At 42.7% G+C, this 10,896-nt stretch overlaps 2 protein-coding genes across 5 annotated transcripts in view; one reads left to right on the forward strand and one right to left on the reverse strand.

Annotated features, from left to right (window-relative positions):
• The window catches only part of ORC2 (origin recognition complex subunit 2), a 65,682-nt gene that overhangs the window by 19,294 nt on the left and 35,492 nt on the right, over positions 1-10,896 (forward strand). The gene's annotated exons all lie outside the window — the stretch shown is intronic.
• The window catches only part of QNG1 (Q-nucleotide N-glycosylase 1), a 26,558-nt gene continuing 16,532 nt past the window's right edge, over positions 871-10,896 (reverse strand). Inside the window, exons 2-7 of one of the 4 annotated variants that reach the window (XM_075608678.1) lie at positions 9,651-9,718; positions 9,529-9,568; positions 7,693-8,044; positions 6,947-7,206; positions 6,424-6,619; positions 871-1,928 (exon numbers count right to left, since the gene is read on the reverse strand). In XM_075608678.1, coding sequence (XP_075464793.1) covers positions 1,696-1,928; positions 6,424-6,619; positions 6,947-7,206; positions 7,693-8,044; positions 9,529-9,546 — 1,059 coding nt within the window. In that variant the 5' untranslated portion in view covers positions 9,547-9,568; positions 9,651-9,718 and the 3' untranslated portion in view covers positions 871-1,695. Of the gene's footprint in view, positions 1,929-2,386; positions 3,060-6,423; positions 6,620-6,946; positions 7,207-7,692; positions 8,048-9,528; positions 9,569-9,650; positions 9,719-10,896 lie in introns of those variants that run through there. The other 3 variants (XM_075608681.1, XM_075608679.1, XM_075608680.1) reach the window with 3 other exon arrangements.

The raw sequence follows: 10,896 nt of genomic DNA on the forward strand, positions 1-10,896 counted from the left end.
AACATGCATTGCCGCCGCGTGCGCTTATAGCAACTGCGACGGAGCACTGCGAATTTTGGTAGCTGGCAATATTTGATTTATCAAGGGCTGTCGCCTCATGTGACAGCCCCTGAACCAATCAAATGCCAGTACGCCTGAGCCGCCGCAAAGCGAAATATAACTTTAGCTAGCGGCGAACGCAACGGTTGACGTCGCCCGTCGCGGGCACTATATGCGCGGTCTAAGTCTACTCAGACATCGGACATGAAAGCCATCAGAGGTTGCCAGGTGCAAAGAACATTTGGGCAGGAGGAAAAGGCTCAAGTACCCATGTGCTGAGATGACTGGAGATCCTCCGGACCCACGCCCGGATTGGCTGCAGGGCTTTGTGAATGAAACTCAGAAGTATTATAAACCCCTGAGCCAATCAAATTTGTAGATTCTAAGCAGTGTGTCCAGCAAGTAAAATTCAAGCCTCTGGAGAGGGAGCGGTGGCGTCTGGAATTGCAGGCTAGTTTCTGTTCCAGGACATTTCAGGCTAGGTCCCTGTCAGGGTATAAGCTTTAGAATTTAGAAGCCCCTGCACCTAGGAAAATATCGTTTTCACCCCCCAGTCCAGTAAGTTTGTCTTTTCTTATGTAGTTTGTGTAACATTGTGTCTGCCTTTTCCTGTGAATACATTTCATTTACCTGTTTTGCTCAATGTATGATCCTGGTAAAAAGGTGTAAATGCCTGGTCTCCCGTGACAGCCAATGCATTTATTTGTTTACTGGGTAACGTATTGTATCTAATAATGAAATTGGTCTTTTATCCAATGATCCAAAGTCCACAAAAATCTCTGGCCCAAAGAGTGATACCTTTATGAAAGATGATATCTCTGACAAAGCACATCCAGTACAATTCACACATGAATTGCGTTTAGCTTTATTGCTATGACAGCAGAGCCATTACACAGATTGTTTGCTGCTCTCATTTCACTAAAACGGGTTCTTCCTCTGCACATTGAACTTGTTTTTCTTCTGGTTTTAAACTGACAGATGGTCCCTATTGCTAATGGCTAGGACTGCATCTTGTTTTTACATGATGTAGCAGTACGGATGCATAAAAGTGAAGCATGTTTCTTGGGCGGTTTTACGCTGCAAGAAATGGGCACTACCATATTTCTATACTATTGCGCAATTCAATATTTCATTTTTATGTGCTAGATTTATACCTAAAGTGTTCATGTTTTCCGTTCAGATATAAGTGCTTTATTAGAGTATAATCCAAGTAAAATCTTTAGGAAAACAGGTTGGGACACTGCACACGGCCCTCGATTTATTACACCAGATATGGAATACCCATTGGTGCATCCATCAGGGGGAGGGGGGGATTGCAAGTATATGTCTAAGGCCACGTCCATGGTGAGCGGGACTGTGTGTGCGGCGCGATCAAAATGCCATGCCTCTATGAGGCAGGCCATAGAGCACGCGACGAGAAGCACCGGCGATCCATCAGGAGACAAATTTGTTTCTGTTGCGCGATGGCCGGGTCACGTGAGCAGTTCACCCAATGAGGGCGAACCAGCTCCGTGACGGCTACGCCTCCCTGTCGCATCTACCAAATGGCCACAAATCGCTGCAGCTACGCGTGACGCCACGAGTATGGGCGTGCGCAACATGGACGCGGCCTAAAGTCTGTTTCTAAAGCAACATATTTTCTCTGTCCAGATTCAACTAATAGTAGATGCAGCGCACTCTGTGAAAAGGAACATCATTGATATCCTTCCTGTAATCCCGGGCGTAGTCCCACAGGTAGTGATCGATGAGCACTGGGTTGATCTCGTCGCTCATTTTCTGTCCCTTCCTCTGGAAAAGCTTGCGCAGGTGCTCACAGGTCAATTCCACGGCCCATATGGAGCAGCCGCGGATCTCCATCTCCTGCACGTCTCCATTCTGGAACAGCCAATCTGCAAGGGAACAGGAGAACAAGGGCTGGGATACATCACACAATTCTGTTAAACCCCCCCGCTGCCAGAGGATCAGCAACATATTGCGCTGTTGGCCCCTCTTGCAGTGAATGGGGTAGTTTAAGCAATGTCCACCCCTTCTACATTACAGCTGCTTCATACTCTGAAGTTAAACAGCGAGGTTGACTCCAGTGGTTGTGGACACAGGAGTTAACATTGAATAGTATTCATTTACAAAGCCCCAAATAGCACAATGCTTTAGAATTGTACAGATTGTGTAATTAACAACTGACTTAGTAGTAAAAGGAACAGTCGCACAACGTGTACCAACGGCACAATGTGATTAAAAGGCCATGTTTACTTGGCTGTACTCAGTGTTGTCAGATAGTTCCCAAAAATACCGCCCAATAACATCACGGAAACCGGCCAAAAAGTAGCCCAATAATAAAAAGGATTACTGAATTTAGTGAAGCTTTATTAAAATGTTGCTAAAGATTAACTTAATTATACTAAGAATGATTGTTTTAGAAACGAAACTTATTCGGGCCAAAGAACAGGCAAATTTTACCATTCAGCGATGCAATGCAATGCTAGATGAAAATAGATATAAACAATAAATGTCAGTAACAAACTACCAATGTTATAAAATGGAAAATTTCTGTTTAAAAAATGTACTGTATTTTGATTTATCATTAATATCGTAAGTCGTCTGTGCCGCGTAAAAAAAAAACCTACAAATCCAAATCTTCAGGCACATTTTCTATTTCATTATTTTGATACATATCGGATGTAAACAGTGACATCATTGAGGTGGTTGGCTGAAAATTGTTGCAGCAAATGTTATTACGAGCCATATATCCACGAATATGCAGGAGATTTTCAAGCAGACTTTGCTGCATCTTGTTCCTGAGTTTCGTTTTAATGAGATTCATTTGCGAAAATGCTCTCTCAACAGATGCATTGCTGAATGGTAAGGCCAAAAGAGACCAAGCAAAATTCCCTAGATCATGGCAGTCGTGTTCGCCTGATGCATCTGTATGGTTAGCAATGTCCACCCAAAACTGTTAATCAGTATTTGGCCAAGAAATTAAGCGCAGCCAATTCCACTGTTCCAAAATGCCCAAGATTTCCCTGAAATAAAAAAGGTAAAAACGATAATGTTGCTAGATGAGGCTTCCGTTTGCCCAAAACTACTGACGGCTAAGATCAGATAACGATTCAAGCCTTTCAACGTTTGTTGGCAATCTCTACCCCATTTCTTTTAAAAGTTCCATCAAATAATTGACAACAAATCTTTATATCTTCTGCCAGCTTGGGATTGGTGTGACCAATGTTAGATTCTGCAAGAATAAATTTGAAATTATATTCCAAAATCAACAGCTGCAAGTGGAAGATGATTTGATTGGTCGACGATATACTTCAAAGTCGAAGCCCATGTAGAGAATGTTGTTGGCCTCATGACCCGATTCAGAATATAGCGATATAAAGTCAACAATTCACGCGTTTTACTGGACTGGCTCTATCTAACTCGAAGAGTTTGTTCACTCTTTTGAGTTCTTGCACAATGGATTGCAAGAAAACAAGATATCATTTATTTTCAACTGCAGTGTACATGTTGTACAAAAGCTTCGCAGTGTCATTTCGCTCCTCGACTTTAGCCAGTTGAAAGTGAAGTTTTAATTCATCATACTGATCCAGCACACGTTTGACACAAGGCGCTATTGATAGCCAACGTCTATCGGACAGCTTAAGAATTTAGAGGATCTTCTCCAACATTCATGCATGTGTACAATGCTTTGTATTTTTGCTGACGAGCGGTACTATGATGGAACCAAATTGTATGTCTCTGCCACCGTGAATTCAACATTTCTTGGCATTACTCTCAGAGCGTAGGACGAACACAGTTGAATTGGATGGCATATACATTTGATGTGTACAATGTTTGGACAGACGTCTCGAAACTTTGTTATGACAGAGTTATTTTTGCCACACACTGCATTGCACCCATCGGTTGCAAATCCAAAACATCTCCTAATGGAAATATTTTTCAAATGAAGGATAATCTTTATGGCTTGGAAAATACCCTCAGCTGTTCCAGATTCCAAGGATAACAGGCCAAGGAAAGTAGTTACAATTTTCTGATTATAGTGGCGCACCATTACACAGAGCTGCTTCTCTAGTGTGATATCAGTGCTTTCATCAACGAGCAGCAAGTACGCCGAATCTTTCAAATCACTGATGGACGGCTGGACCCAACACACGCTTGTTCAATGCTGAACACTTTGTACGATGAACTGAAATGTCCTTCCCGGAAATATCATGCATAGGTTCGCCTAAATGATCGACTGGCGAGATGCTGGAATGACATTCAATGTGAGCGGCTAGTTTTAGCTCTGCCATCTTCTCTGTGTCTTCCACAACTGTTGAGTGGCAACCTACATCGAACAAACTTCTTGCATTTGAAAATGGAGCTGCATTGCGTCGATGCTTATCGGTTGAAACATGCGAAATCGCTGCGATGCGCACGCACTTCACATTTGCAGTGTTTACAATAAGCTTTTCGACTTGTCGCCTGGAACGCTCCGTGTCCAATCCTTTGGTTCCGAATCCTTTTCCCAATACCGTTTCCCGTACTTTGCCCACTACCATGAATTATGCACACTATTTAAATAATTCAGATCTGATTACAAATTCAAATATTATTCCAAAGTAATGATAAGATTATTAAGAACAAGGTCGACCGAAATGTAATATAAGCTAATTGCTGCAAATAACAAACACATTAAGTCACGTGGCAGGCGCATTTACAACATTGTGATGTAATAGCCCAAAAAATAGTGGATGAAAATGAAAGTAGCCCAAAAAAACCACAAGCTAAAATTTCCCGCGGAACTGGGTCTCAAACTAGCCCAATTGATCGGGAAACCCACGGACCTGGCAACACTGGCTGTACTATTCCATAAAGTACCTTCCGTTGCCAGAAGATACTGTTTACATGGCCATAAACAGGAAGCTAAATATGTAGTAATTGAGTCTCCTGTTTATTCCATCACTAAAGTTCAGACCTATTAATCATTCCTATTGGTGTCAAGCAATAATCCCCATCCTGAAACTGATACTCCCAAGGGTCAACATACATTTTGGGTTAGAGGACCGAGAGAAAAGGAATAAAGGCCCCGATCAGGACAATAGTCTGAATATTCTGGACATCGTCAGTTATCAAAAAGACCACACAGGGGTCAAAAACAAAAAGATTGAAGCAGCAGGGGGGCACCAACCAAAAGGAAAAAAAATAACTAACTTTTAGGAGATGATTGTGGAGTGATTAACATTTCAAATGGAGCCCTGACTAGTCAAGAACTTTCATTATTAAGTAAGGGCCTTAAATTTGGCCTGACACAACATTTCAGGTCTTCAGTACAGTAGTGGACTTGCATAAGTTTATAAGAAAATGTACTTTGAAGAAATTTTACAATAATAAAAATGAAATAATGTCTGATACTCCCCATATTAATCCTGACTCTCTTGCAGATATAACCTCTACGGATACATAATTTAATCCGCTTTGTGTTAATTTCTATTTTAGATACTTTTGTGCCCTCCAAGATATGGAAGAATTCGGGGGCTATCAGGACCTTGATCATAACCCAGATAACTTTCTAGGAAGACGTAACACGGGTCTTAAAAGAAAATCCCATTTTTTTCCCCTACATTTGTAACGGTAAATTCCTCTCCACCTTTGAGAGCTTGGTGGAGAGGGACCTTACGTTATTACATAAAGGTTTTAGCGGACACTCCTCCCAATAAGTCACATTTTGTGCATACACGTATTTCATATATCCTCCTTATCATTGTGCGCTGGTTATATCTTTCTGTGATCTCCCTCTCTCTCTCAAATAAAATATTGTATTAGAATATTAGCTAATACCTCTTCTTGGTGATCTGACCGGGATTTGTACAGATTTTATACAGGTACTATGCTTGTTTTTACGTATTTTTATGTATTTTTGTTAGTGTTCACTATTTTCTAGCTGATTAAAGCTTAATGTATTGAATAATCTTATCACATGACCTGTTCGGCCAATGAGGTTGACGTCGTGTCAGCGCGACTCAGGTTTGGGTCACGCGCCAATTACATCCTCAGCATTGCAATGGCGCACTCTGGTATGTATAAATCTTTGTGTCATTTGTTGTACCTTACACCTTGATAAAGTGCTCAGGCACAAAACGCGTAGGTGCGTTTCATTTTTGTCCATACTTTGCGGAGCTTGCAATAAATTGATTTCTATATTTAATTTGTCCTGGATTCTTCATGTTTTTGCCCAATTTTGGCCACCTGTTTGGCTATGCTCTGCAGCTTTCTACAACTATTGGTGTCAAGCGCCTACCATGTACACAGCACAATTAAAAACGCATTTTAAAACCAGCAATTCTTACATAAGCCGTGTAGAAATAAAGCAGATGAAAAAAACATGCAATGTTGAAATATACAAACCTTCTTTTAGCTTCTTCATCAGCTCATCAGAATATCTCATGACTCCAAAGTGGACCAGAGCTTGAGGAATCCTGTAATCCGCGAACATGGTCATTTTAGAAATGTCATAGAAACATCCGCCACCTTTGCCTTCCAATACACCCCATGTGTCTCCCACCAGGATCTGGGCACGCTTGTAGAAAGCCACCTTCTTACCCTGGGAGTGGAAACAGCAGAGGTCGTTAGGGGCGTGCAGTCCTCTTAAAAGCAAGAGGGCCTTTGAAAATAAGACAATAAAAAAAAATAGTGCCCCCCTAGGTGGGAAGAAGGAGGTCTCCGGACGCAGGGGTCCCCTGAACTGAGATTAATGTGGTTCAGTTCCGGAGAACCTAAGTTGCTTCCAACTTAAAAAAAAAAAAAAGGAGGAGGAGGTACTAATTCTTTAAGCAATTGAATCAGTTACCATGATAGAGCTGGCAAGAAGTTACCAAATAGTGGCAGATCATCTGAAGTAAAGATGCCCTGCTATACTGTGCTGGGTTACCTGAAAGATCCCTTCGTCCCGGTATGAAGGGAAATTCTCCACCACCAAGTTCATTAGTTTCAGGGCGCTTTTCTCGCTCATCTTCACGCAGTTCAGGTAAGAGCCTCCGAACTTCTCGATGAGAATCTTCCCGGTCTCGTGCAGGATCTGCAGCCGCTCTTCTGTCATCGGGATGGGGACGTTCGAGTCGGAACGCAACACATACTTCAGCTGGTCCATGGTTATGCTGGAGTAGTACGAAGCTGTGGTGATGGCTATGCCTGGGAAGAAATGGCAGGCAGGATTGCTGCTTTGAACGTTAACATGTTAATTAACAAAATTAAAAAGAAGTCTTTATAAAAATTGTGTGTGTAGAGATAGATTGAGGTATGTGTAAACTGAGGTCCACTTATTCTGAGTGGGGTCCTCTCATAATGTGTAATTTCTTATTCCCCAACTTTCGCTCCAACCTCTGCCTTGAAAATTACCATGATGGACCATTAACATAGGACCATACCAGAGTTATTTTATGCACCCCCCCAATAGCCTCACCATGCTGGGCTCCTACAAGATGGAAAGGAAAGAATAACAGTACAAAAGCAGGAAAAGGTTCCGGTATCTGCAGCAAAGCAAGTCAAATCTAGGGCGACAAGGGTATTTCGCAGAAGAACTCCACAGTTCAGCGTAGAATATCTGTCATTGGGTGTCCTGAGGGGCCTGCAAGGCAACCAGGTTTAATTTATGGCTGACAAGGCCCCCTTACTAACCGTCATCCAAAGCTCGGTTTATCGCAGCACAGAAGGACCAATACCCGCTGTATTCCTTCCCATTGTACTTGACCAAATACTTCCGCTCTTCGCTTTCCGACCAGAAGGAGAAGTTTAGGGTGTCCGCGAAGAACACCCAGTTCACTGCGTCCTCGTCGGAGCCCTGTGGGTTCAGCTCGTGCAGGGATTTCCAGCCGGCCAGCGTGATCTCCTTCCTGCTGACCTTCTCAAACAGCTTCTCTGCCAGGGCTCGAGCACCCTCCACCTCCACAAACACGTCCTTGCTGTTCTCTGTAATGAACTTGCCGGCCTCCCTGGGGGAAAGTGGAGCCGACATTTCCACTGGGCTGGTCTGCTTCATAAAAAGAAATGTATTCAGAAACACTGTATCCATTATTTCATTCATTTAAATGCCAGCTTGTTTTTACAGTGTAATTGTGCAAACTTTCTACAGCAAAGTCCATCCTACATGCCCTCACAATGTCCCTTCTTGATTACTGTAACCTGCTACTGTAGGTATTGTAGGGGGTGACCTACACACTTCTCCCCTATTCAATATGCTGTGAATTGGCTTCCCAGTGCTGGAGAAGGTTTAAGTCCAATTTATTTGAATAGACCTGTTCTCTTCTCCAGCTCTGGGAAGAGGATTCCCTGTATATTCAAGCGGCAAAAAAAGTGAACAATCCTGCATGTTTTTTTTGTTTTTTTTAAATAAATAAGTTCTGTAGTATTAGATCAGCAGTTCGCAAACTGGGGGGCGCGGCAGTTATAGAGGTCCCGCTCTCTCCCCCCCAGGCATTTCAATGTAATGCTGGGGGACCACGCGAGGCCTCTATAATACACTTACCTTCCAGCGACACGTCGTCCTTGTTACCTGGCTTCAAATGACACCGTGGTGTCACGTTACCATGGCGACGTGACGTCACATGACCCTGAGCTTCATTTGACGCCAGGGTCGAGCAGGGGGGGAGGGGGGGGAGCAAGGCACCTAGGAGAGCAGGCAGGGGTGCACACGGGGAAACGTTTGTGCACCCCTGTTTTAGATAATACTGTCTGCATTCTTTTAAAGTTCCAATGCAATTTTTTTTTTGTAACAATTTTTTTATTGGACACGTTCATATACAAGTGTACATACAGAAATGTCATGAGCCCACAACATTTTGACTCAGTGCCCAATGCAATTTTTAACGATTTTTTAAAAATGTATTGATCATCCTTTAGTTGCTACAGCAACTATATAGAAAGTTATATCAGCTTGCACTTTTGAACCATATCTTTTTTAGCTCTGCCCTTTGGCAACTAAGTATCACAAACAGACCAAATTGTTTTGTTGCATTCAGCAGACTGTCAATGACTCTGAAAGTTGTAACAATGTGTTGCACATCAGCTGCAGCATTTCACAGACTGCAGTACAATATCAGAAGGCGGCCATTTCGTTGGGCACACAATCAGGATTTTGACAGATTTATAACAGGGCACCAAACGATTGGCAGCTTAGGTAAGAATATAGAATTATACATTGTTACATGCTTTACATATTAAAATAATAATAATAATAATAATAATAAAGGGGTAAAGTAGTATTGCTGCTTTAAATAGAGGCTCCTCCCCTGCAATCTATACCTAATGATGCAGGAGTAGGGTGGGTTGCAGCTCTCTATGTATTTAGTCATATATAATACATCTTTCAACTGTTATAAACTGCTCACGGTGTATTTAAGACTGTAATACATTTATTAACAGGGTCACGCTACAATATACAAAATAAATAGCATTCAAATTACGTTTACATCAATGAAGAATTGAAATACAGTTGATGAAGAGGAAAATAAATACGGTTGAAATGATTTGCATATACTCTTGGTCCTGGAATAAACTGAAAGATTATAAGCACTTTACATGCAAGAGAGTAAAAACAGAAAATACCATGCACACCTACAATTAATGACGGCACTTACCTGCTCTGTAAAGAAAAAGAAGGTGACTGATTCTCCAACAGGGACTGGATTTTATACGAAGCAGGAAGCTGTGAATTGCAAGGACATTGCAGGAGATTCAGATGACGCAGCACAATATGCAAAACGTCACAGTCCAAAGGTCGCTATTAGATAAGTGGAATCATCAGCTAAACCAGGGGTGCTCCACTCCAGTTCTCAAGCCCTCTCCAACAGGTCAGGTTTTCAGGATATCCCTGCTTCAGCACAGGTGGCTAAATCAGAGGCTCGGTGAAAGACTGAGCCACCTGTGCTGAAGCAGGGATATCCTTGAAACCTGACCTGAGGGTGTTTGAGGACAGGAGGTGAGCAGCTTAGTGGTAAGAACACTGCCTTTGAAATGGGCGATCCCAGTTTCGATCCATTGTAACCTTGGGCAAGTCACTTTATCTCCCGGTGCCTCAGGCACCAACTGTAGATTGTAAACTCATTGGGCAGGCGTCCAGTGTCAGGTTTTGGATTAACACATTGTAGACCAAGGAAAGATTGCTTGTGTATGTAGCCCCCTCACCCCTTCTTGTTATTGGTTATTAAAGTAACCTAGGAGTTAACAATGAGAGTAGGTGTGTGTGTGTGTGTGTGTGTGTGTGTGTCTCTCCCACCTTTTATTGTGGGACCTGTAGTATGGCCATATTAAAATAAGAGCATGTCCCAGTAATGGGAATGTAGACATGCCGCAGTGGGCAAAGCAGAAGCAAAGCAGAAGCACCACCACGAAGTCTGGGGATCAGCCCTACAAGCGGATCCCCATCCACAGTATTCAGTACCCCCTGAGGAAGTGGCAGTTCCAAAGCAGGGTTAGAAAGTAACAGTATTGTTACACATACAAGGATCTCAGCAGGGGTCCTCAGTGAAAGGGACTTCAAGGATACTGATAAGGAGGGGGGCCGGTCCACCAGATGACTGTCAGTAATGTAACAAACGAATGCACCTCCCATGAGTGTTAAAAGTGGGGACTCTGGGAAGATCCATATTAAGGGTGAAAGGCGCATGGATGAAAAGAAGTACAACTACTGTACGCAAATCTACATTGTAACTGACAGCAGCGTACCCAGGCAACATAACGATTTAAGTTGTACTACAAATAATAGATGTACCTGGAGCCCATCTTTTCCATCGCCCAGCCGACCACCGACAACCCTGAGAAAGGGTAAAGCAATGTGGATGTCTAATACAGCCCTACACTGATGTTACCTCCCTGGGGAGCCGG

This window comes from Ascaphus truei, chromosome 7 (assembly GCF_040206685.1).
Source record: "Ascaphus truei isolate aAscTru1 chromosome 7, aAscTru1.hap1, whole genome shotgun sequence".
NCBI classification, from domain to species: domain Eukaryota; kingdom Metazoa; phylum Chordata; class Amphibia; order Anura; family Ascaphidae; genus Ascaphus; species Ascaphus truei.